This window comes from Hippichthys cyanospilos, chromosome 21, assembly GCF_059441005.1.
Source record: "Hippichthys cyanospilos isolate Australia breed blue-spotted pipefish chromosome 21, RoL_Hcya_1.0, whole genome shotgun sequence".
NCBI lineage: Eukaryota > Metazoa > Chordata > Actinopteri > Syngnathiformes > Syngnathidae > Hippichthys > Hippichthys cyanospilos.
Genome location: NC_142389.1, coordinates 1,174,937 through 1,201,678, shown reverse-complemented (window position 1 = coordinate 1,201,678; position 26,742 = coordinate 1,174,937). Strand labels below are relative to the sequence as shown.

The window sequence follows — 26,742 nt, the reverse complement described above, 5'->3', positions numbered from 1 at the left end:
CTCTTGCAGCCCGTTTAGGCATTGGCAGCTACCCCCCCCCCCCCCCCCAACTATGTTAAAGCTGTGTCCGCTACTGTGCTGTATCAACAATGGGGTCACCCCCACTCCCCATCACCTCCGTTTGAGGTTTTCCAGACGCGCGGAACTTAAAGGAAAGTGATAAAATGAGGGCAACTCCGGGGAGGCCATTAAGCGGCAGGGGGGGGGGGCGTCGGCGAGGTGGGCTGGGGGCAGTGGTCTGACTGTAATGTGCACATTTGCTGACATGAGTAGTTTGAAGTCCCCGCAGACCCCTTTTCCAGTTCTTGGCCCTGAGTAGCTCCCAGGCTGGAGTGGAAAAACAACAGTGGCAGAGAGGGTGCCCCCCCTCGCCCCACTACACCCCCCCGGGTGATCCCCCAATGTTATTCCACTCCTGTACAACGGTGCGGATTAAAAGCCCTCCCCTCTCGCTCGATCTCGTTACAGCGCCGGAGTTTGCGGGCGGAGTCCGCTCAGCTGTCCGGGGTTGTCAGGGAGTCGCCCCCCCCCCCCCCCCCCCCGGCCTGAAGGCTGGATGCCCCGGTACTTTTGCCACTGGGCAAGGTGTGTTGTTTTGGCACCACTTTACATGACCGCGTCCATCCACACCCCACCATGTGCAAGGGGTGGTGGATTTTTTATTTTTTTTAGGGGGGGGGGCAGTCAACAAAGAGGGGTTTGTACTGAGAGGCTTCCAGCAAAGGGGGTTTTTGTGTCCAATTTTCATTTGAGGTAGGACCAAAAACCTGAATTTTAAGTACTATACATGAGTTTTAAGCTACAATATGTGAATTCATCAATTAAACAAATTATATGATAAATGCTTTATTATTCGGACTCAATGTAATAGATTACATTTTGATACACACTTGAAAGTCTGCACAAAACAATTCATAACTCAGTTAAATACAACTGCAGCTGCAACTTTCTTCTTCTGTGTTTCATCTGGGTTTTATTGTATAACTATGTATTACACTGCCCCCTGGTGGCCGAGAAGGAAACACCAGACACAATGCCCTTCAAATTCATGCATGAATTCACAGAAATTCTTTACATTTTATTTACGTTCATGATTGCTGTATGTTTTAAGTCGTGCTGTTTTTCTCCAAACATGTTTTTCTTTTTTGTTGTCTTTTTTTTTGCAAGGGCTGGAACGGATTAATGGCATTTCTATTGAGTTCAAAGGTGAAAGACGTTTTTGAAGAGATTAGCCACATCAAGCTCGGCGACGCAAAATCCGGATTTGGGACTTGTGAGGGATTCCAGCCGCATTCCCGCACATCGGCGCAGCCAACGTGAGCGCTAACGTCGGTCGGCCTTGTTCTCGAGGGGGGGTGGGGGGGGGGGGGGGGGGGAGCTTTCACTGTGCTTGCAGGAGGGGCGGCGTGGCCTTTGCTGATGTCACCTTTTGGCGGTCAGATGACAAATCGGGGGGGGGTACACAATGCATTCCCCGAGGCTCGCTTGACAGGTGATCTTGGCTGCGTTTAGAGGGTCCAAGGAAGAAGCCGGCGTTCTACAGCACCTGTTTGAGATACTTCTGCCCCCCCCCCCCCCGCCCCCTACAAAGTGTGACTTCATCAGAGCAAAGGTGAAGGAAATGTTCATCAGATTAGAATAGAAGCACACATCATAAAGTGCATTAGGTAAGTTTCTCCGCTAATAAATGACCACCTAATCCACCCGCGTCAACCTCGGACTTCATTTTATGCGGCCAGCAAAATGCGGATTATACGAAATAGCAAATTCGCAAGTTGTCTTGATTTTTGTCCGTTTTGAGGGCTCCTTCAAAAAGTTCAGTGTGTCCCGTAGACGCTTATGGGGTGTGAAGGTTTGGTCCCCGTGACATTGATGAAGCTGTTATGTGGCATGCCCCCCCCAAGCCCCCAAGCCCCGCCCTCAACACTCACACACATGGAAAGCATGCACGACATCTGTCGCATGTGGAGTAGCAAGGTCAATGTCCAGTGGAATCTTACTGGCCCAATGTACTCGGCAGAAATTGCAATTCTTACCGTTGCTGATGAAATTTGCAAGGTGCGGTGCCCCCCCCCCCCCCCCCCCCCAAAAACAAAAAAAAAAAACCTTTATCAACGTTTTTGATTGACCCAATATTGGCTCAGTCCATCTTTGACCCAATTTGGGTTTGTTTGGGTGCTCATCTTTTGGATCACGCAGTTTAGTTGGGTTCGATTTTTTCCTCAACTTTTTGGGTTCAGTTCCTAAATTTGGTCAGTCCATTTCGGATCCGGGTTTGTCTTTGATTATTTACGCAACTTTCGATCAAATGTACTGTATTGCTATAGTTATTTTCCTTTTTGGGTTGAGTCAATTAGTGTTACGTATACTTTGTGTTTTGGGGGGGGGGGTCCAAATATCAGTACTTCTGAACCGCAGAAACCCCCCCAAGTAATTTTCTTGTCTGAAGTTTTTGCGTGCGTGCTTTTTGTTGTCAAGTGAGAGACGCACGCGCGAGGACGTGCGCGCTCCCCGGGCGTGCGCGCCCCCATCCCCTCCCCTCCCCTCCCCTCCCTCCTTCTCCTCCCCCTCCTCCGCCTCCTCCGCCTCCTCCCCCTCCACTGGCCGGGACGCCGAGGCGCTCGCTCAAAGTATCCGGGAGGCTCGCGGGCAGCCCGCAAGGCGGGCGGCACCATGAAGTTCCCCGGCGAGCGGAAGGCGACTTTTCAGGCACTTGGCGCGCCCCCCTCCGACTTTTCCAATCGCGGCGAGTTTGCGCCTCGGCGGAGCGTTTGCGGACGGCGCCCCGGACAGCTGATGCCGGGGAGCCCGTCCGGACAACGGCGGCGTCCGAACGCCGGCGCCGCCGTCCGACGAGCGGCGGGTGGAGTTCGTGGCGCTGACCGCCGGTGCGGGCGGAGCGCAGCGAGCCGTCCACGCCCGAGCGGGGCTTGCCGTCGCACCGCACGGGGCTGCTGGGCACCCCGCTGCCGGGGCCCCCGGGGCCCGGGCCGCCGCCGCCTCCAGGGCGGCAAGCGCTTCCGGAAGCTGCAGAACTACTTGTACAAACATCCTGGAGCGGCCGCGCGGATGGGCCTTCGTCTACCACGTCTTCATGTGAGTGCCCCCCCCCCAAAAAAAAAAAAAAAAAAGAAAAAAAATCAAGGTCAGAAGCGTCAGCCGCTTGATGGATCTCGCGATTAGACGGGCGGCGTCTCATCCGTGCGGGAAACCTGGGAGATTGCCGTTAATCGTCCCGGAAAACTGATGAGTGCGTTCGCAACTTTATTGCGGTAATGTAAACTTTTTCCCCTCGGCTCAGCTAATAAATTGATTTCACATACAAATTCCGTCCAAATCAGAAGAATCAACACCACTTTAGTGGCTTGCAATTTCCTCACGGTTTGAGTTCTGTACTTCCCCCCCCCCCCTTTAAATTGAAAAATACTTTTCATCCACAGGTGTCGAAACGACTCCAAATTTCAGTAGCAATTTTAGCATTTTGGGGGGACTTCCCCTTTCCAACACAATGTACTGGCCTCTGATTTGAATACTAAGTACAGCCAGATTTATTTGAGGGTAAAACCTGTTAGAAATTTTAAGATTTTAAAGTTTTATTTTCTCTCTCACTGTTTGATAAAAAAGAAAACAACAGTTGGTAACATTTATTTGAATGTGCACCACAATAAAAAAAAAAAGAGTTTGACTCCCTTACAGTAGGTACAAGTGAATTATTCATGCAATATATAGCCTAAATAAAATAATATCTGCGATAAACGAAGAACTTAACTGTGCCATCTCTTTCCAATGTACTCAAATTTCTACTGGTATTCCTTTGTATTTTATTCAGCAACGCAACCATCATCATCTGTTTTCAACCGCATCTGGCGTGCAAGGTTTCTCGCAGGAGTTACTGTAAGACAATTTTGCAATCAGTTGCCTCACGTTCCAATTCACTTGCTCTTAATTTGAAAAGAAAACTCAACTTCTCCTGTCGCGCCCCCTTTATGTAGAAAAAATGTTGGCCGCCAGCTCCACCTGGTGGTTTTGGGTTGTCAACACCAAATTTTTTATTGTGGCCTATTGTGCAAACGATTCCGACTCAATGAAAAATGCAAACCAATACCTACCGGCAAAAAAAAAAAAAAAAAAAAAAGGTCCTCCTGAGCTGTAGTTGGCGCTAAACTGCGGCAGTTTGACACAAACCCTCTTTTTTTAATAATACGGATTTTTTTAGGCCCAGTCCAACATAATAATTTCCGATTCAACAAAAAAACTGCGAATCGCGCAAGGTGAACGTCGCCGTTGTCCACCACGACCACAAGTCAGGACCTCAGTCAGCACGCGGACGCCCGAGTCCCGATTGTCCTTGCGGAGCCAGGAATGCCGCGTCAGCTAAAGTCAAAGTTCGCCCGCCGCTTATTTATAAATGGCGTCAGCGTCGCTCGGTCTTGGCCAGGCTCGGGCAACCCGCGGTCGCCCGCCGTTCCGCTTCTCGGGCCGCGCCTTTTTTTTGGCGCGCGCAGCTGCCGCCGCCGCGCGTTTCTTCGCCTGCGGGGAAATCCCGGACTTTGCCAACGGCACGCCGACTCCGGTTTCACATGCCGGTGGCGACGAGTCTTGATTTTCGCCGCGGTGTTGCGCAAGAACGGCGCGGGCGCTTCCCAACAAAGCCCGCCTAAGACCGCTTTGATCTTTGCTAATCGAATTGAGCCGCTAGCTACCGCCGCGCTAAATTCCCGTCAGCCTTTAAGCTGTCTGGGAATTTTGACGCAAAATCGTCAGATGAACGTTCTAAGCGTCCAAATTTATTTTATAAATATTTTATAATTATGCAAATATATATTTTGCAAGGTGTATATATATTTATTGCTAACATTTACCTTCTTTTTCAAAACGATAGATTTCTGGAAACTTTCTGATATGTTTACATACTTTTTCTGGTGCTCACATCTCGTCAATTTATTGATTTTTTTTTTTTCTTGGTCCCACCACAAAAAAAGTAGTAATCGTAATAAATACACAAATGCTCAAATAAATAAATGAAAGAATACGAAATTATACAATGTAATAAATTATAAAAATAAATAAAAAAATGAAATTCTGTGACTAACCCTAACCCATTACAAGAGATTTTCAAGGAGTGACGCACATTTTCAAATTGAGAGCAAATGAATCGGAACACGACACGACTTCTTGCTAAATTGTGTTCTAGTGATTCTTTTGCCAAATTTTGCCTGCGGTTTTGAACATTAGCCGTCCAATTTTTGGGCAGATGAGCTTTATTAATAACTCAAAAATTCCTCCAAGCAGATTTGATTTCAAACAGGTTCTCAAAAGAGGTACGCATACTCTCCCAATCGACATCGGCTGTTCTAGTAGGCTCTTCAATTGACTTTGAGGGGGGGTGGCAGAAAAACCTGGCGTTCGAGCAGGGGGTGTGTAGACTTTTTTAATGCACCGCACGGAGGAAGAAATGTTGTTCTCTTGAAGGATGTTTCATCAATGTTTGCCTTCACCTTTGACCCCCTCGCCCAGGGATGCATATAGCGCGTCACACGGCCCCCCTCGGGTCCCGGCGGGTTTTTTTGGCCGGCTGCGAGACTCCAGGCTAAATCCGTCCCTCCCATTCGTTAAAGAAAAAAAAAAGTGACGTCACGTCTTCGCAAATCCAGTAATAGTCTGAAAAGCGAGGAGAAGCCAGCGCCGCCCCCGTGATTGATGACTGATTGATTGATGGGTGCGAATAGAGCCGTCATGAATTATTGATCGGGGCCAGATGTGCGGTCTTATTAATGGGGACTTTTTACCTGCGCGTCGTGTTAATAGCGCGCGGTCTTTAGCTCGCTGCGGGAAAACATCACCCCCCCCCCCAAGCACCCCCGCCCCCCCCCGTCACCTTTTATGGCCCCGACTCGCTCCAGCCGCCGCGTGTGTTTAGGAAAGCTTCAGCCCAAAGTCGGCGTATTTATAGAGCGGACCAGAGAAAGCCTGCAGAGAAGCGCCGTGGCCCCTCCCACTCTGTCGCTTTTTCATGAAGCGACAAGAAGAAAACTCCATTTCGCTCGTATTAAAAGAATTTAATTCATAAATAATCCCCGCAAGAAAGTCATTCACGAAAAGTGAAAAAGAATACTATTGATATACTATATATACTATACTATATATATATACTAAAGACTATAAATAATATAAAAAAAATACCATTTATAAACCAAAGAGAATTCTGAAAAACAATTACAACTTAACAATAGTAAAAATAGGAAAAAAGTAACGATAATAAAGTAAAAAATAAAGCGTTAGTAATAAGGAAATAACAATACCAATCCATGAAATTGCATAAATAATGAAATAGAAAAAGTTTTGCTTGCGGCCCACTCAGCCGAATGGGCTCCGCTTCACAGCCGTTGATGACGTCGCCAAACGTCAGTTTTCGTTTCCTTTTTGTGCATTTTTTGTTGTTGTTTGAACTAACCGGACGCCTTTTCATTTCGTGTGTTGCCGGTGTCAATTCTGCTCCATTAACAAGCCTTTATGAGCCCCGTGCCTCTCTCGCATTCTCTCTCTCTCCTCGCTTACTCGCTCGCCCTTCCTGGATCCCTTATTAGCCGGGCTTCCCACTCTAATTGACCCCCCCCCCCCCCCCCCTCCATCCGCCACCCTCCCGCCTTCCTCCTCCCGTCACCGCCTTGCGCCATCCGCCAGCTTCTTCGGCCATGTGAGAATTTACGAGGAAATTGTACAAAAATCGTATTAAAAAATTAACTCATTCGATCCCAAAGACGCCGTTTTACGTTTAGGGTCTAAAATGGCTGGTAGTAAGTCACTGATTACTTTGGGTAACTGAGAACTAAAGTAATCAAGCTTTTCTTTTAATTCCTCGAGTTAAACATGGGACGATTTACTAGGAAATTGTACAAAAAGTTTCATTTTTGTGACTCATGAAATCCAAACCAAAAAAAAAATTCAGAAACTCATTCAATCCTAAAGACTTTTTTTTTTGTTTAAGAGTCCAGGCCTTCAATCCCAGGTAGTTATGCCCCCCCCCCCCTGCGCAATCCATCTTGCAGCGGGATTAGAGGCCTTCACCAGGGGATCCTGCCGGAATTCCACAGGCCGATTTACGGCTGCGTGAAATTTGAGGAAAAGTTTTCCTGGGACGCTAACACTGTTGTTAGTCACCGCCACTCCATACGAGTATACGGATCACAAAGTAGAAATCACAAAGAAGAGTACCTGCTAATTTTTGGACTCTTAATGGAAAAAAAAACAAACATAAAAATACGTCTATGGGATTGAATGAGTTAAATTTGAAAAGAAACTTGTACTGTTAAACTCAGGGCATTAAAAAGTATTCAATTATGCCTGCTGATGCATGGAATAATATTTTCCAGAACTATGCAGGTTCTCAACTCTTTTTCAGTTATGTTAAATATCTTTTACCTGCAAAAACTAAACAAACCTAATGTTAGACACGCTGACCTTTTAGAACTACAATATTACATAAACTAGGCCCAATTAGGAGAAACCACCCCATTGCACAGTAGCTTCACATTTCACACTGCGTAACCCAACCCAACAAACCAAACCCAATTTTTGACACACTGACCTTTTACCAACATAATAATGCATAAACTAGCCCGGTTCGGAGAAACCACCCCGTTGCACAGTATCTGCATATTTCAAACTGCGTAACCCAACCCAACAAACCAAACCCATTTTTTGACACACTGACCTTTTACAACCATAATAATATATAAGTTAGCACAAATTAGGAGAAACCACCCCATTGCACAGTATCTGTATATTTCACACTGTGTAATCCAACAAAACAAACCAAACCCAACTTTTGACACGCTGACCTTTTACAACCGTAATAACATACACTGTAAACTAGCCCCAGTTCGGAGAAACCACCCCAATGCACAATATCTGCATACTTCACACTGTGTAACCCAATAGAAACAAGCAAAACCCAACTTTTGACACACTAACCTTTTGCAACCATCATATTACATAAGCTATCCTAAATTAAGAGAAACCACACCATTGCGCGGTATCTGATATTTCACACTGCGTAACCCAACCGAACAAACCAAACCCAACTTTTGACACACTGACCTTTTATTTTCCTAATATTACATGAGCAAGAACCGGTTAGGAGAAACCACCCCATTGCACAGTAACTGCACATTTCTTGGGAAGTTCTCAAAAAGCTGTGGAGTTTTTTTCCCTTCATCCTGAATCAGCACTTCCCGTCTTGAAGACTGGCAATTATGAGTCAGCACAGCACCCGTGTCACCCACCCACTCCGCCTAAACGGGTCTGAAGTGGCTCAGGTGGCGAGCGTCCCATGGCGTAAACACTCCGGCCTCTCCGCAGCGGCTATGTTACGTCAACAGCTCGCCTTCCCGTCACACGGGGAGGCGGGACAACTCCAGCTGAGCGAGGCGGGCAATGTCAATGCCAAAATCTAGGCCAGGGACTTTAAATATTCAATTTATTAGAAAAGCAAACCGCATCAATGACACTCACGCTGTGTAAGTCTGAATTCATTTATTTGTTTGTTTGTTTTGATGGCTTGGTGTTCTTCTAAACATGACTTTAGTCTGGGCTCATGCCAAGTGCTTCCTGTGTGATGTCATTGCTAATGTCGATTTTTGATATGTGCGTTGGCCTCGTCTCAATTCATCACAAAAACGCGGGTCAACTTTCAGTATATTTTTGAAAAGCACAGAATAACTACATAAATAAAGATAAAAATTGCAAATATTTTTGGCCCCCTATAGAGTGTATATCTCATGCAGCATTTCTCCTTAAATTTCATGTTAATTTTTTCCATTCCTTCATACAATACATGATTTAGAACACAAGATGCATCCAGCCTCTCTCGTCACTACAACGCACCGCTTCTGCTTCCCCAAGACTTGTAAACATGTCAGCAAGCGTAATGTATGTGGTATCGACACAAAGCTCCGCTTCTCTGATTTCAAAATCCGTTGGAATGAAGTCGCCAGCGCAAACGGCTCAGGAGGTATGCCGATTTGAAAAACATCTCGCGGGCCGCGTTAAAGCTCTATGCGGGCCGTACCCGGCCCGCGGACCCTACGTTTGACACCCGCGCTTTAGATCGACTGCTCGTGCGAACACCCCGTGACGGTAGCATACGATAACGCCGACGATCCGATAAAAGGACGATGTGGACGAGGCGGGAAAGCAAAATACGAAAACGTGCGATGCCCGCATCATGTGATGTCGCGGCGGAAAGCGCGCTGCGGCGTCAGCATGTTTGTCGCACGCTTTGGTCGGCGGCGCCTCCATTAGAGCCTCATTTTTTATTCCCCCCACCCGTGGTAGAAGAGCGCGCATCGGCGCCGCTGGCCTTTTAGAGCGTTTGAAGGCCCGCGTCCAGGCGCCTGGGCCCCGCTTTTGCGCCCACGTGCTTTAAGCCTTGTTGAGATGGGCCCTAATTTACAGCCGCGCTCACTGTAAACACGCCAGGAAGCGCCGCCATGGCAACCGGACCAAAAACACAATCACAACGAGCCGCCGCCGGATTTATAAGGCCTGCCTGCCTGGCCGGCCTTATAAATGTGTGTGTGTTTGTGCGTGTGTGTGTGTGTGTGTGTGTGTGTGTGTGTGTGTACGTGAGTGATAGTTTGTCATTGTGTCTCCCTGTGTCCTGAGTGAGAGTATGTCAGCGTGGGTGTGTGAGTAAGTGAAAGTGACTGTGTGTGTTTAAGCGCGTGTGTGTGAGAGAATGAAATTATGAGCGAGTGTGTGAGTGGATGTGTGTACCTGTACCTGATGCGATTGTGTGTATGTATGAAAATGTGAGAAAGCCTGGGTGCAAAATGTGAGATTGTGTATTTGTGAGAGGTTTTCTTGTGTGAGTGGGTATGTGTGAGAGTGAGTGTGTGAGAAGTCAAATGATTGTCAGTGCATGTAAGTGTGTGTCTGTGTGCATCAGTGATAGTGTGTCTTTGTGTATCCTTGTCCACAGTGACGAGTGTTGTGTGTGTTGAAATTATGAGCAAGTTTGTGTGTGTATGTATATGAGAATAAATGTCTGTGTGAGAGGATGGGCATACCTGTGGATGTGTGTACGTACGTGATTGTGTACGTAAGAAAATGTGAATGTCAGAATATGTGTGCATTGGTGTTTGTGTGAGAGTGAGTATTTGAGAGGGAGTGAGTGTATTTGAGTGCATTTGTGAGTGTGTGTGTGAGAGTGAGTGTGTGAAAAGTCAAATGATGGTGAGTGCAAATGTGAATGCATTGTCTCGCGTGAGAGCGAATGTTTCAGAAGTTGGTTGTGTGTGAGTGCATGCGTGTTCATGTTGTGTGAGAATGTGTGAGAAGTCTTGCGTGTGTGTTTGTGTGAGAGTGAGTGTGAAAAGTCAAAGGATCGCTCCTAGATTTGTGTGCGTTGTGAGTGTGCGTTTGTGTGAGAGCAAACGCGTCACGAGATTGTGCGCATTAGCGTGAGAGTGTGGATGAGCCTGTGAGTGTGTGTGCGCGCTTTTACGCACGAGCACGTTTATCTCGGAAAACGTCAACAGAAAATGTTAACGAGCGGCCATAATTACGCCGGGAAAAATGCCTCATTTGCATAATTAGACAATCCGTTTTTTTTTGTAACCGCTCACAAAATATTTTTTCTTTTCTTGTTAATAACTCATAAATAGTAGAATAGAAAAATATGTGAGTATACAGTAGGTATAATTAAGGAGCTATGTTAAGCTATTATTATTATTATAATGTGTGAGCTATTGTCGCTAGCATTAGCTAGCATACGAAAATGTAGCAAACGGCCGATGCTTATGCTAGCACTAGCGCTAACATGTTTTGCCTTGTGTTTCCGCGGTAGCTCGGCGACAATGGCGCGGCCCATTTGTCGTCTTTTTTCCGCCGTCTGCTTTTTAGCAGGCAAAACCTTTTTGCGTCGTGTTTACCATCAATAACGGACTGTGTTTGGAAGGTGTCACACACGCAAAAAAAAAGGAAAAAAAAGAAAATGAAAGGATGAGAAGCTCCAGATTTGGGATATTCATTCGGACGTTTTTTTTTCGCAGCTTGCGGTATTGTTTAAACAGAAGACTAAATGAATGGAGTCACAGAAAGTACGGAGTCAAACGCACCTTCCACACCTTCAGCGGTAGAATGGTGGCTGCGTGTAAGGTATTTCTGAAAAGTTAAAACAGTTTTCATGTTTCACACCCAATAATGTTGTTATGCAGTATGCGCATATGCCAGTCAAGCCTGAGAATGTTGCTCTGATGTACCAGTTTTGCAGAAATGCGTGAAAGGGGCTTCATTTTCAGCGGGGACAATTTTAAAACTGAACACCCTACAGTCAATTTTGTAGACCAGAAAAGGCTCCGATGGTGGCTCCGATGTGCCAGTTCTGCTCAAACCGTGTGAAAGGGGCTTTACTCATAACAGCCACGTGATTTTGGAACGCGATCGTTTCACACACGCATGCTGTCACGCTAGTGTCAGCGACAAAGCTGAAAGTGTCGCTGACATTTATCTGCCGTATTGTTCGCGGCAGGGGGCCAATTAGCGGAGGGACCACCCGCCGCTGACATTTTAACCAGCGCGGCGCCATCACAGAACATCTGACGGTACCAAAACAATGGCGACAGACTTTTTCACGCAGTTTCCTGCAAAGGTTTCTGCAATTAGGGCTGTAACAGAAGACTTGGCTTTCATCCAACTGTGCCTTTCACACAGAAAGCAGCGAAATGCTACCGCTTTTACAGGTCGTATTTTTGGGGGTTGTGCTATTGTGAAGCCCCTTTCACACAGGTTTTTTTCCAGTAAAATTTGAACAGCAAAGCTGTTGTGGAGGACCTGTTTATCAATCTTTGCCAGTTACACAGATAGTCAGCGAAAGGGAAAAATGAGTGTCAGGTATTAAGTTTCACACCCCCGTCCCAACCTAGCAGGATACCTTTAACACACAGTTTACCTCCACCAGAAGAGCTGACATTTTTTTCACCCGGTCATTGTCCTGTATTTCATTATGTATGTCATTGTCCGCTGCACTTCGGTTGACAGCAATTGAAGGTTGAAATTTTCTGGTCGCCTTCCATTTTGTTTTTGTACCTTTTAAACACAACAGCAACCTAATTGGCTGTCAGTTAGCATGTAGCACGTCGACCATGTCGTGATGCGAAATGCTCATGTTGCACCTTCTCGTGCAAATTAATAATTGATTGGTCTTCGCGGGAGCTGCAAAGAAAACAAATACTTTTTTTTTTCGTCACGTCAGCTAACAAACACAGCCCCCCCCCCCCCCCCCCCTTTCACCCCACTCCTCCCCCCACTTCCTCTCCATCTTCCTGGGAGGTCGGGGTGGGGTGCTCCAGCACTCCAGCCTCCGAGTTGCTTAGTCAGCACTTTTGGAAAAAAAGCACTTAACGTCTCATATTTTTTGTTAGTGTTGTCATTTTTTTTCCTTCGTTTTTTGCTAGTTTGGAAAGTCGCCTGACACAGAGGGGACGCGTGTGGTAGCGCTGTTGTTGTTTGCGCTTTTTTTTAGCTTTTCTGCTTCCTGTTTGGAGCGTTTGTGGTGTGGATGCACCACCAGTTCTGGCTGCAATTGCTTTCAAACCAACAGGCGGTGAAAAACGAGCGCTAATCTCAATCTCCCGCATCCCGTCCCGGAACCCCCTTTCACGCGGGCTTCGTTCCTCCCTCCTTACTCGTACGAGTTCCCTCTTCCACGGTTCAAGTGCGTTCATCATTCACGGGTGATTGAATCAAATGCCATCACGTGCAGCTTAATGTCTCGTTATCTGGCTGGAATATTTTCACGGGGGAACGCGAGAGCAGGTTATGGACGCTGACAGCCAAAGAGCGATAAAAGCCCGCCTCGCCCCCTTCCGCGCCGGCGTCCATTAAGCAATCAGATAGACAAATTGCGTTAGCAAAACTTTGTTGTTAAACCTCACGGCCAGTAGCAAATGTACACCAGTATATTGAAACTGATACTGCTGAGCTGTTTTTTTCAACCCTTTTTTTTTTTTTTTTAAATGACGTGTCCCCTGTGAGGTACCCCTCGAACCAACAGAAAATATTTTTGGACGAATAAAAAAAAAAAAAAAAATTCAAATAAAGACTTAGAACAGTTTTGCAAATGAGTCACTGAGAACAAATGATCAAGTCGGTGCTTCATGTTCCAATTAATTTGCTCTTAATTTGAAAATAAAAAGTATCTATTCCTGTCACCGTGTTCAAAAGAATTCAATGGGGTTTTCTGTTACCTGCAAAAACTGTAAAAATCTCATGTATATTGAATAGTATAAAATATTTTTAAGTTATACATGAAAACATTACAACATTAAACAAACAACTTTAAACCTACACATAAAATGAACTAAACACACGTCAGATAAAATGTTACATAAGCAACAAACAATCCAAAAAAATTAATTCACCCCATTTTTCAGTAGTATTTTCAATTTTATAGAAGATATTTTAGATTAAGGATGTCAAACTCAATTAAGATCGCAGTTTGCATGGACAAAAATCTTTTCAGGAGAATCTTTTTTTCATGCTTAACTGTTTTAATTTTGTGCCATTTTTGCTGTAATTTCCGAACAGTTTTTGTGTTATTTGTGATTTTGTGCGCGGCGTGCCGCACCGCCACTCTCTCCCACTTTCCACTGTCACAAAACACAAGCCGCTTTCCAGCAAACTCATGCGAGGGTGAAAAAGTGTCAGGATGAAAAAGGAAAGAAAAAAAAAAAGCTCTCAGCTGCCGTCTGGTTGTTTACGTTTAAACGACAGCCAGCCGCCAAGTGGCCCACGTAATGGAAGCAATATTTATGCCCTGTTTTAGTCTGCACCTGAAGTGGCCACTACTTCATTCAAGCACTTTCAACACCTACCAAGATGCTTTTTATTATTATTAATATTTCTTTTTTATTATTATTGTTTTTATTATTATGAAAATACCGTTGTTGTTGTGGTGTGTGTTTCAGTTTTCTGCTGGTGTTCAGCTGCTTGGTTCTGTCCGTCTTCTCCACCATCCCCGATCACCAGGAGGTGGCCAATCAGGGCCTCTTCATCCTGGTAACACACACCTTCGGCGGGTTTTCTATCGTAGTGGGGACATCCCATTGGCATCACGCATTTCTAACGGCAACCATCACAACAGATTGCTTAACCATGACCTCAAGTAAACTCCAATGACTCCAAAAGCAAGTCTCGACCCTCAAAAAGAGGTCTGACCTTGTGGGGTCCACCAAAAGGGTCCCAAAAGTGCAGGAGGTCCCCACAAAAGAAGCAAAACCAGAATGGGTCCACACACTGTACAAAAAACCAAGAGCTCTCACACACACACACACACACACACACAAAACGTGGCTTGGCTTGGCCATTGTTCACAGAGCGCCAACTAAGCAGCGCGGGGGATTCAGGTGCTGTGGAGCGAGCAGGAAATTGCAGACACCGTCCTCTAATCCTAATAGCCATCCCATAATAATCCTCCTAAGCGGCTGCTATGATGCGGCCTCTTAATGGACGCCGGCCCGTCCATTGCGCTCCGCCCTCCTCGCCTTCCTGGCTTGAGTCCACGCCTCTTTTTCACGCAGCGTTAGCTTAGCCGCTTACGCCGTCTGCTGCGTGTGTGTGTGTGTGTGTGTGTGTGTGTGTGTGTGTGTGGGGGGGGGGGGGGGGGGGGGTGTCAATAAATGATCATTTTGGTACCGATTTTTGATACGTATGTACAATTTTGATGTTTCTACCCGGGGTTCCAAACGCAGTAGGTTTGGATCGCCCGCCGTACGGCGAAGTCGCCTCCCGAGCCGGATCGATGCCGTTACACGGGGGCCCACTGTAATCGAGGATGTCTGATTTGTTTTCGCCCTCTGCTAACATGCCGACTTTCCCGGCCTTCCGTCGCTACGTCCCGTGGTCCAGGAGTTTGTGATGATCGTGGTGTTTGGCCTGGAGTATTTCATCAGGATCTGGGCGGCGGGATGCTGTTGCCGATATCGCGGCTGGCAGGGACGGCTGCGCTTCGCCCGCAAGCCCTTCTGCGTCATCGGTCAGGATCCCCGCGTCACCGAGTCCCGGTTGGCTTCCCCGTTTTTCACCCTCCGTTTCTTCTCCCCTTTGTCCTCAGACTTCATCGTGTTCGTAGCCTCGTTGGCGGTGATCGCGGCGGGCACGCAGGGCAACATCTTTGCCACCTCGGCGCTGCGCAGCATGCGCTTTCTGCAGATCCTGCGCATGGTGCGCATGGACCGGCGCGGCGGTACCTGGAAGCTTCTGGGGTCTGTTGTCTACGCTCACAGCAAGGTACCTCCAGAACTTTTCCGTTTAGAAGACGCTGACTGCTTTCGCAAGATCAAGGCTAACGTTGTTAGCCAGCGTACGGCGTTTCAAATGGGATATTAGCGTCAAGCAAACTCTTCCTAATGGGGAAGTTTGCGAGGTGCCTAATATTTTGACAGTGAGCGATCGGCGCGCCGACCCCGAACGCTGACGATACCATAAATCCGTTCCCGGAGATTCCTAATGACGACTTAATGGGATAAAAGCAGGAGAATAAGGCGCGGGCGGCCGCGGGGCGATTACGGAGGCCAAAGTCCGGCGGAAGGCTCGTTTGGCGCCGGGCGTTTGTGCTGACGAGGGGCAAAGCGACGAGCGACGCCGACTTCCTGCGGGCCTTTCTTGGCAGGAGCTGATCACGGCGTGGTACATCGGCTTCCTGGTGCTCATCTTCGCTTCCTTCCTGGTCTACTTGGCCGAGAAGGACAACACCGACTTCAGCAACTATGCCGACTCCCTCTGGTGGGGCATTGTGAGTAGCGCAACTGGACTTTTTCACTTTATTAGGCGCCAGCACAAAAGTGGGATCGGATGTTCCAAGGATTATCAGGGAGGATCAGGGCGAGTAAAGGAAAACCAATAAAGTTTGGCAGTATTCTCACGATGGTCTCGGAGTTCCGACTCTGTTTTCAGAGTTCCCACACTGAAGTCAGAGAATTATGACTTTGAAGTCAGGTCGCGACGGGAGCCAATCTTGTAGGAGTGCCCGTGAGCTGATTGGCAGATTGCCTGGCCGTCAGTTGAGAACCGTTTTTTTTTGTTTTGTTTTGTTTTGTTTTGTTTTTTTTTTGAAGACCTTCTCTGAGCGAAGATCACATACGGGCTTTGGGATCCTGTTGAATTTTGCAATTTTGCGGATTTCACTTTTCGCGGAGGTTTTCAGGTTCGCTGTGAAAAATGAGGGAACACTGTATACGGTTTGATAAATTCTAAAAATCTGAATTTTCACTTTTCAATCACAATTCTGGCTGTTCTTTTGAATGAATTCTGGTTAAGGTAAGAATTGAGAATCCTCCAACTGGCCCTTTCCTGGTTAATAATTTGTCCATACATTATTTTTTTTTTCTTATTATTTTTGAATGTATTTTTTTACACTTTTTTTGTGATTATTTTGACCTTGTTTTTGTTGTTCTTGTTTTGTATTTTATTAAATTTACTATAATTACTAACTTCCAAAATATGAAAAAATTATTAGAAAAAAATATATATATGTATATGTATACGTGGTCAAATAAATGGTATATTTCAATGTTCAATGGTACGACGTTTGAAAAAGGCAAATCTAGAAAAATCAAGGTGTTTTTGTTGTTGTTTTCCCTCCAGATAACGCTGACCACCATCGGGTACGGCGACAAGATCCCGCGCACGTGGCAGGGTCGTCTGCTGGCGGCCGGCTTTGCTCTCCTGGGCGTCTCCTTCTTCGCCCTGCCCGCCGTCAGCCTCGCTCCTCCTCTCGCCGTCCACGTTAGCGTCGGGCTTTCTTGCTTCACCTTGTTTTTTCTTTTCTTTTTTTCTAGGGAATTCTGGGCTCGGGATTTGCCTTGAAAGTTCAGGAGCAGCACCGACAGAAGCACTTTGAGAAGCGGCGCATGCCCGCCGCTAACCTCATCCAGGTAGGTAGCGAGGGACTTCAAAACTATTAAATAGAACAAAAAAGATGTGAATCCATGGCTGTGCTCAAAAAGAAGTTGAAAAAGATAGTATTAAAATATATATTAAAAATATGTACGAATGAAGCTTTACAATCCGCTGCACCTTATTGTGTGGAAAATGGATCTGTCTGATTGTTTTGATTCCCTTTGGCACAGCGCCATCCAGTGGATGCATAACACAACCCCAGCCACTCCTGTAGCTTCTAATCTATGCGCCTTATAATGCGATGCGCCTTATATATGAAAACACTTTTAAAATAAGACATTTATTGAAGGAGCATCTGTTGCACCTTATAGTGCGGAATTTTTGTTTATTTTTTTTGCTTAATATTAAGTGTCAAGCTGGGCGTGGCTTATAGTGCGACGCTTAGGTGTTTTTTGTTTGTTTTTTCGGGCCAGGCGGCGTGGCGCCTGTACTCCACGGACGCCAAGCACTCGTACCTGACGGCCACGTGGTACTTCTACGACAGCATGCTGCCTTCCTTCAGGTAACGCTGGCGGTTTTTTGGACCAGATTCGCTAGCGGGGCTAGCTCCAAACATCGCGCACACCCATACACACGCATATCGTACGCACACATACGACACCCCCCCCCCCCCCCCCCCCAAGCTGACGCCTGCTTTTAATAATCTCCTCCCTCTTAAGTGTGAATTATCTCCCAATGATGTCACCATTTGATTCTATTTGATTTACTTTCTGACATTGTGCCTTTTTTATTTCTCATTAATTTAACTAATTTGCTCAAAAGGGGAGGGACCACAAAGAAACTTGCAAAAAAAAAAAAAACCCGACCAGGTTCCACAACGGAGTCATGGAAAACTTTTATAACAAAAATCCGAGCAAACGCGAGTTCATAATCCAAAGATGCGTTTATGAATTTGGATAACAAAAAGCTGTGAGAAAAACCCGCGCAAATGAATACGAAATCAGATCACAAAAACTTTGAATGGTGAATTCAAGTCTGAATTTGGAGCGTATGAATGAGAATGCGTGGGAATTTTGGTGAACAAATTCCAGAACCAAAAGTCTGATTTCAAATTTGTTTTATTACAAATAGATAAAGTCAAATTCCGATAAACATCGCTAGCATGAATTTAGATAACAAAAACTCGTGATACTTAAATTATAGCGAACAAAAAACAAGTTCAAATCATTGCAAGAAAAATTATAGTTCGACAAAACAAACACACGGGCGCGAATTCCAGTTCCAGTCACTTTTTTTGCAATTTTTTTATTTTTTTTTAACTAAGCGGGCGCCATTTTTGGATAGCAAACATTGCTGACCTTTTTTGTTAACAATTATGTATTGCGCAATCTTCTCTGTTGCCCATCTCTTTTGAGCCCTGATTTTGTCCTTTTTTTTTTTGCGTGTTTTGATTTTGCCTTCTTCATTCCCCATTGTGTTGGTTTTTTGTTTGGTTTGTTGAATTTGTCATGTTTTATGTTTATTTGTGCACGCGGGCGTCAGAGAACTGACGCTACTGTTCAGTCACCTCCAGCGGCAGCGCCACGCCCCCAAGAAGGCGGTGCCGCCGCCGCCGCCGCCGTACAGCGCCAACTACCACCACGCGCCGCTGTCAGGGCTGCGGCCCTACAGCGCCCCCTATATGTCGGGGGACAGGTACGCACCTTGCACCGCTGCCCAGGGACACACATGCACACACACGCACACACACACACACACACACACACACACACCCGAGCTTGCGTGTTGCCCTGCGTCTAACAGCGATTTAACGCACTAACTCTTTTATTTACGCTGCAAAAACTGAGCTCCGAACAGCACAAGGGAAATAAGAAAGCGAGTCATCATTGAAACCTAAATGATCTGCCAAAAGAACAGGAAAAAAGGGCAAAAAATTTCAAACTAAATTTATGAAAATGTATTTCGCGTGTCGTATTTTTTTTGTTGTGGCTAGCATATATTTCTATAGGGTTTGGTTGCATATATAATGCTAAAAAGAGTCTAAATGTAGATTTAGGTAGCATTTGTGATGGATAAAAAGCAGGTGGCATATATTTTATATTAGCACCGGTAGCATAAATATTGCAATCTGTGCATGTAATACTAAAGGTTTCGTATACGTATAATGCTAAAGGTGTAAGTCGCCTATATAGTACTTTTTCGATGTAGCTAGCATCAGAGCATATACAGTAATGCTATGGGTGCAGCTAGCATATACATTATACATGTGTAGGTAGCATAAATATTGTGATTGGTGTATATATTGCGAAAGGTGTAGGTGCATATAGAAGTGGTGTAGCTCACATATATATGACCCTAATATATATATATATATATATATATATATATATAATATATATATCTATATATATGAGGGGGGGAATTCCCAAAAAATTCTGATCTTTTGACAGATAATTTGCTACAATGAGATAACGTAGTCAACGATGTAGTACGCTGCAAAAAATGAGCATGGAAAAAACAAACTGGTTGAGTTGAGGTTTTTGCAGCGTGGTCACATGCCTCCACCATGTGTGTTCATCTTCATCACCATCTCACTCCTCCTCCTCCTCACGGCTTTTCATTCTTGTCCCCCCTTTTTGTTTTCTCTTCGTGGCCACCATCATCCCATCGCGCCCCTCCTCGTCCCGCCCCCAGGAGGCCCGAAGCGCCGCCGCGCAGGTTTGTGCTTCACGTCCACCTCGGCCGCCATTTTGGGGGCGCCGGCGCCTTCCGTCGTCGTTGCCCCACAGTCTCTTGAGGTGTCCCGCATGGTCATTAACGACCCCCGTCCCCCAGTCGCCCAAAAACTGACAACCAACCAAGCGTCTCCATATCCCCCCCCCCAAAAAAAAATCGTAACATATTGTACTCATTCAATCCCAAAGACGTACTTATACGCTTTTTTTTCCGAGAGTTTCGACATTCAGCTCTAGGTATTTATTTATTTATTCGAATGAGTTGAATAGATTTTTTTGCATGGGTCAAGTGTACCAAACGACGGAATATTGAGCCCCCATCGCGTTCCCTCACCTCGCCTCACCCGCCCCCCCCATTCCTCCATCCTCACCCCCTCCCCCATCCCCGTTCCTCACCCTCTCTGCCTTGTGTGTCTCCTCCTCCAGTCAAGTCCTCGCTAAAAAGCGCGGTCTCTTCCGGATTCATGCCGGACGCAAGCAGAGGTATCCACGCACGTGCGCGGCCTGTGCACGACCGTCACCTTTGACCTTTGACCGTGAATCGTCTTGCCTGCTGCACCCTTTTGGCGGACCAAAGCTGTCGGATAGAGTCGTTATTTAGTTCCATTAAATAAAAAAAAAATAATTAAAAAACGTTTTATATATATATATATATATATATATATATATATATATATATATATATATATATATATATATATATATATATATATATATATATATATATATATAATGTATATAATATATATTTATATATTAGTGCTATCCAATGATTAAAATTTAGAATGAATAAATTGTGATATTTTCCATATGAATCACATTACCTTAAAGTGCTAAAGCTATCGATTTGGGTACTTAAATACTTAGGTAATCAATTACTATGGGTAATTGGGTACAAAGTATTTTATTTCTTTTGATAATTACGAAAGCGATCATTTATTTTAGGTAGTTAAGTAGTGTTGTAGTGCAGGCACTTGCGTACTATAGTAGCAAGTACTTTAGCTACTATAGTATTGAGTACTTTGAGTACTTTTAATTCATCAATCGGTTTAGATACAGAAATATTTAAGTAATCATTTCTTGAGGTAATTGAATACAAAGTAATTGATTTCTTTGGATAATTAACACAAAGTAACTGATTTCTTGGGTACTTAAGTACTATAGTGTACTTAAGGACTACAATAGTGAGTACTTTAGGTACTTACGTAATCAATTATGTAAAAAGTATGTAAAAAGATGCAAAAAAAAAAAGTCTTTGTATTAGCATGTTTTTGAAAAAAACAAACAACCAAAAACTAATCGTCTGGGGTCCGTAAATGGGAGATTTTTCCGCGCGGTCTGGTAAATAACGGAGGCGCCGGACGCATGCGCTGACCCGTCCCGCGGCCCGTCCGTCTTTTAGCCCAGCATGTCTAATGCCGTATAAATCATTCAGCATGCCTCACTTCTCTTTCTTTATTATTTACCAGCGCTTAAGCGCGCTAATGTTTCACTTTGCATGAACATTTGCCGTCTAAAATGAAAAAAAAAAAAATCATCTCAAGCCCAGAGTGACCGCACTTGTCCACACCATCAAATGAACTTCAGGTTTTTTAGTAGGCTTTTCAATTTAGTTGTACACTGTTTTTTAGTTTGGTGAAAAAAAAAAATGGAAAATACGGAAAATAACATTGCATGGAACTGCAAAAATTTGGGAAATTTTATGGGAACATGGAAATAAGATGACCAAAACAAAAAAAATAGCACTGTTGTAATTACACCTGGAAAAAATGGTAAAAAAATAAACAAGTGATAAAAAAGTTTCACAGAAATCAACATAAATACATTTTTATGTTGAAAACCACAGTACGTGCAAATTTCTGAGAGAAATCATATTTTTTTTCATTTTTCACAGAGTTTTAGAAATACACTTTTATTGATATTTTACATGTAAAAAATATGAAAAAAAAATTACAAAAAGCTGTCCTTTGCAAAACTAAATTCACGTTGCAAAGCGTCTCTGTAAATTCAGAGTAAAATGACAAATTTTTACTTAAAAAAAAAAAGTTGTAATACAACACGTATCGGCATCAAATGTAAATGTTATATTGATTTACATGGAAAAAAAGTTTCTCGCAAAATGCCCTCCTTTTTTTTTATAATGTTCTGTATCATCACTGCCTTTCACAGCCCACTGTTGATGCACACACACACACACACACACACACACGCACATAAAGAGCATAGAGGTGGTTCCATCCAATAAAATGCGTACGTGCGAAAACGAGCGCCGCTATTGGACGTAAAGCGTGTGGGCGCTTTGGGAATGTTGCTAGTTTGCGTTTTCCTTGACTCTTTTCAATTGCCCTTTGAAGTGGATTTTGGATGCTTAATCTCTCTGAGAGCGCGTCCTTGATTTTTTTTTTTTTTCCCCCATCATCCGCTGATTCGGCCATGCTCCCCGTCGCCGTGGCGACGCACTTTAGGAAGACGTCAGTCAGCCTGTTTAGTGGCTTTCTAAGGTTCCCAGTTTGTATTTGGAATTGCATCCTTTTTAAGCGGCGGCATGGCAGCTCGCATCTCAACGGGGGTGTGGAGAAAACAACCGTTTATTTTTTTTTTTTCCCAGCATTCCCGGTTCGTAAGCCACCCTGCATCGCGGGTGTAGCAAAACCGGCGCTTAGCCCTTTCCTCTCCCTGTCACTGTTTTGCTCCCCAGCAGTAAATTGGGCTTCCGGGACAGGATCCGCATGAACAACTCGCGCTCGGCGCAGGCCAATCGGAACAAGGCGTCGGCGGCGCAGGCGCCCGTCAGGCGCTCGCCCAGCCAGGAGAACGTCCCCGAGGCGGCCAGTCCCGGCAAGGTCCAGAAGAGCTGGAGCTTCAACGACCGCACGCGCTTCCGGACCTCGCTGCGCCTCAAAACCCGACCTCCCGTCGACGGTAAGCCCGCCGCTGACCCCGCTAGCTTGCGCGCGCTGACCGGATTGCGCCGCCCAGTGGAGGGCCTGGGCGAGGACGGCGCGGACGAGCGGGGATACTGCGACGTGGCCATGGACGAGGTCATCCCCGCCGTCAAGACGCTCATCCGGGCCGTCAGGTGAGTCGGACGCCGAAGAACAGATTTCACTCTGGATCGGATCTAGATTGCGCCTTTACGATCGCCGAGCGAATTGTTTTCGGAAGGGATAGTTACGAAACATCTGAAATAAGCTCCGATATTAGTTCAGAAAAACACGTCCAAATGCTGCTAGGCAGAATCTGAAGGTGAAACACTCAACTGATTTCAGTCTGGATCAGATCTAGATTGTGTGTTTCCACTAGGAAAGTGAATTGTTTTCCAAATGGATAGTTACAAAAACATTTCAAATAAACACCCATATTAACTTCGAAGGACAAAAATATCATGTCCAATTGCTACTGGGCAGTATCTAAAGTTGTAACGTTCAAATGATTTCACTCTGGATCGGATCTAGATTGTGTTTTTCACAATTACAACCGTATACAGTAAACGTTCCTATCCGTGTCATTTCCTGTGAATTTCTTGGCTGGTATTTTGGTGACGGTTGCGGATTTTGAATCGGTATTAAATAGTGCTTACCGTGTACTGTCTGTGTCTCATTTTGCCTTGGCGGAGGTCGTCCGCCGTTTTTCTCGCATTCTCGCTTTTATGTGATGTGATGCTCTTGCAGTAGTTTTGCTGCCTGCGTGGGGACAAGCTCGCCGGCGTGTTAAATTTCAAAGCGTCGGCAGGTACGCGCGTGGGGGGTGGAAATCGTATCAGTCACCAAAAACCAAAAGCTGCCCTTTGCTGAATTGCCAAATGAATTTAGAAGGAAACGAAATGCAAGCTATCGAACGGCGGCAGACAAGCTTGAGGTTGTCGGGTTTTTCTGTTGTCGTTTTGGCACCGCTTCCTGGTTTTGCTCTTGCGCTACGAAACATAGGTTTGCATGGCAATGATGTCATCCAAATGATTCAAATGACACATTATGAAACAGAAAACGGTCAAAGCATATCTGGTTTGCTGTCAAACTAATTTGAATCCAGATCTAATCCAGATTGCGTGCACACTCAACATACTCAGAAACTATCTCCATTGTTGAGCTGTACACAGTCAATGACTGAGCGTTTGTTTCTCCGTTATAAACGGTAATCAAGAGAACACTCATAATGCAACCCAAACTCAATTTAGACCCTAGCAAAATTCTCTTTGAGTTTGTCGGGTAAGAAGTTGATATGTCAAACCGTTTTGAATCTGTATTGTGTGTTTACACTGACACCTTTGTCTGCTTTGAATTTCACGCGATCAGGCTGCACTGGTGTACTCTAAGCGATTAATTGCTATGAGTGGGGTCAGGTTTACTCCAACCCCCCCCCCCCTCCCCCGTTCATTAGCTTCTATTGTCTCCTCTTTGAGCATCAGTTAACCGGCGTGACGCGGATCCCATTTAGCGAGGCCGGCTCACGCTGTTTCCCGACTTGCTGAGGCGGCAAATCCCGATAAGCCAAATGTCTCATCTTCGTCCCCGTCATCACAATATAGTCGCGGGCCTGGCTCTTTTCGACGGGCCTGTTTGTGAACGATAAGGTCATTGGATCCCCTCATTAATCTTTGGCGGCGGGGCTTTTATTGTTTGGTGGCGTCTCCGCGTGCAGGATTTTGAAGTTCCTGGTGGCCAAGAGGAAGTTCAAGGAGACGCTGCGCCCGTACGACGTGAAGGACGTCATCGAGCAGTACTCGGCGGGACATCTGGACATGCTGGGCCGCATCAAGAGCCTGCAGATGCGGTAGGGGGACGCGAGAATCCTTTGCGCTCGGAAAGGCCTCTGACCGGCGCGGCGTCCCGCCCGCCGAGCAGGGTGGACCAGATCATCGGGCGAGGCGCCGTCCTGCCCGACAAGAAGGCGCGAACGGAAAAGGGCGAGAAGACGCCGCCCGAACTGGACTCGCTGGATGAGCTGAGCATGATGGGACGCGTGGTCAAGGTGGAGAAACAGGTGCGCCTCATAATGCGCGTTTACCGGATGGTGATGTCACGGCGATAACCGTACCGGAAGGGAAGATTTCGTAAAGCGCCAAGCCTTTCTTACATCAAGCGAACATCGTCGGTTTTATACGAGAGGGCAAAAAAAGACATCTTGCCCTAAATGAATGCCGGCTACTCTCTGCGGACGATTAAATTAAGGCATTCGGCCATTATTTCGGGAACCGTTTTATGCAAAAATCACTAAACAAAAACAGCCCACGCCGCGAGGGGGGCAAAAGAAAGAAACCGAAAAATACGAGCTCAACCCGAACAAAAGCCCGCGGGTTTGCGCAGATCCAGTCCATCGAGAACAAGCTGGACGCGCTGCTCAACTTGTACTCGTCGTGCCTGAAGAAGGGCTCGTCGTCGCAGCTGGCGCTGTCGTCGCTGCTGCCGGACGCCGAGCTGACCTCGGACTACCACAGCCCCACCGACCAAAGAGACCTCTTCCCCTCCGCCAACACGCTCTCTCAGTCCGACAGCGCCACCTTGGAGTGCTAGCCGCGCCCTTTTACTTTTGCTTTTCCCGCCCTCCCTCCGCCGGACCCAAAGCCCGCCCGCCCGTGCACGAAAAATGGATAGAATTCACGCAGGTACGCTCTCAAGGGGATCAAAACTAAGGTTGTTTTTTTTAGGGGGGGAGGGGGCTGTGATGAATGTGAGGCTCTTAGCCTACATGCAAAAATCCAAGAAAAAAAAACATGCTTGGCATCATGCACGTCGGAGCCATGTTTACATGTTGGGGGCGTGGCGCCAAGCGCAATCGTGCATGTGGTAGACGAAGACGCTAGCTAAACGGAGACGTGTGCCTTCTGTCGCGCCGCCGCCGCCGCCGCCGTCTTCTCCATGGACCCACACTTTCATTAGATCTTGTAAATATGTCTTGTAAAAAAAAAAACAACAACAAAAAACAAGGGTTTTTTTCTTGCAGAAGAAGAAGCGCCAACGGACTTTTTCTATTGGTCACTTTAGGTACACCTGCAATATTTAATTTCGAGATCCAATAAAATAGCTCTGCCATTACAAGCATGAATATTCTTTAGTAAATCCCCCCCCTCAATTAATTGCCATGTATGTCACTGCTATATATTTCTTGAATGATTTTTAATGAACTAAAACAATGCGAAAAGATAAATACAGAAAGATTTTTTTTAAACATTTCATATTTTCAACACCTTACCTCAAATAAACTTCTCTCGGCACGTCAGATAAATAAACGCCACATCTCTAAGAAACTCCAGAAAAAAAGGATTTAACTTACAATCCAAAAGACGTATTTCTACTTTGAGTCCAGGCATTCTACACTGAGGGCCACTTCTCAAATGAACACCGTACCTCTAATAATTCACCTCGCCGTCTTTACATTTCAGTAAATTATCTCTTGATGCAACTATTTCTAGAAATACAGAATTTTAATGGCTTTTCGTTATTCTACATCTGCATAAAAACATGAAGAAATCTCTTGGAAAAATAGCATTTTTCCTTTCCGATAAACACCCTACCTCGTATGAACTGTGACGTTGCGTAAATAAAACCCTCCAAATTTGACTTCCTACATCGAGGCGGAACTATTTGATCGGATCTCGCAAAGTTATTTGCACACGAGGTCTCATGACATGGCGTGAGCGGGCATGGCGCAACTACCTCTGCAGCCGCTGGAGGGCGCTAAAAGCGAGCGATTGCCTGCCTGACAGAATGCTTTTGCATGCCTTTCTCGCTTTGTTTTTCTCGCGTTCTTTGTCCCTCTGCACGTTCTCTCGCCCCCACACTGACTTGCCGCCATTTTGACATTCCAGCCCCGCACAACAGAAATCACACACTGAACAGAGCAATAAAATGCTAAGCTAGCGATGCTAAGCTACCCTACGAGACAGTCTTCCACTTTCTTCCAGCGATGTAGCCGATTTTCGCACCCGATGATGATATGATGATGATGATGATGATGATGATGATGATGTCGTGCGTCTGCCGAGAGTAGAAGTAGCTCACGTGACTAACTTATTAATTTATTTGTTTCAATAAAAAATCTTTAGACTGTTTGCTGTCCATGATCTCATTTGTTTGAAGAAAAAAAAAAAGTCGGACAGTTTGACGCA

General features: G+C 45.6%; 1 protein-coding gene across 1 annotated transcript; it reads left to right on the top strand.

The window, feature by feature from the left end:
- Positions 1–2,673: 2,673 nt before the first annotated feature.
- kcnq4 (potassium voltage-gated channel, KQT-like subfamily, member 4) lies at positions 2,674–26,685 on the top strand. Its single transcript, XM_088405580.1, is given in 20 exon segments — positions 2,674–2,746; positions 2,808–2,887; positions 2,889–3,002; positions 3,004–3,045; positions 3,047–3,096; positions 13,971–14,061; positions 14,911–15,037; positions 15,116–15,291; positions 15,674–15,796; positions 16,648–16,758; positions 16,842–16,937; positions 17,376–17,464; positions 18,445–18,597; positions 19,597–19,620; positions 20,064–20,120; positions 22,336–22,559; positions 22,617–22,716; positions 24,276–24,407; positions 24,479–24,617; positions 24,941–26,685. Coding segments are annotated over 20 exon segments (2,208 nt in total). The 3' UTR covers positions 25,148–26,685.
- Positions 26,686–26,742: the final 57 nt, after the last annotated feature.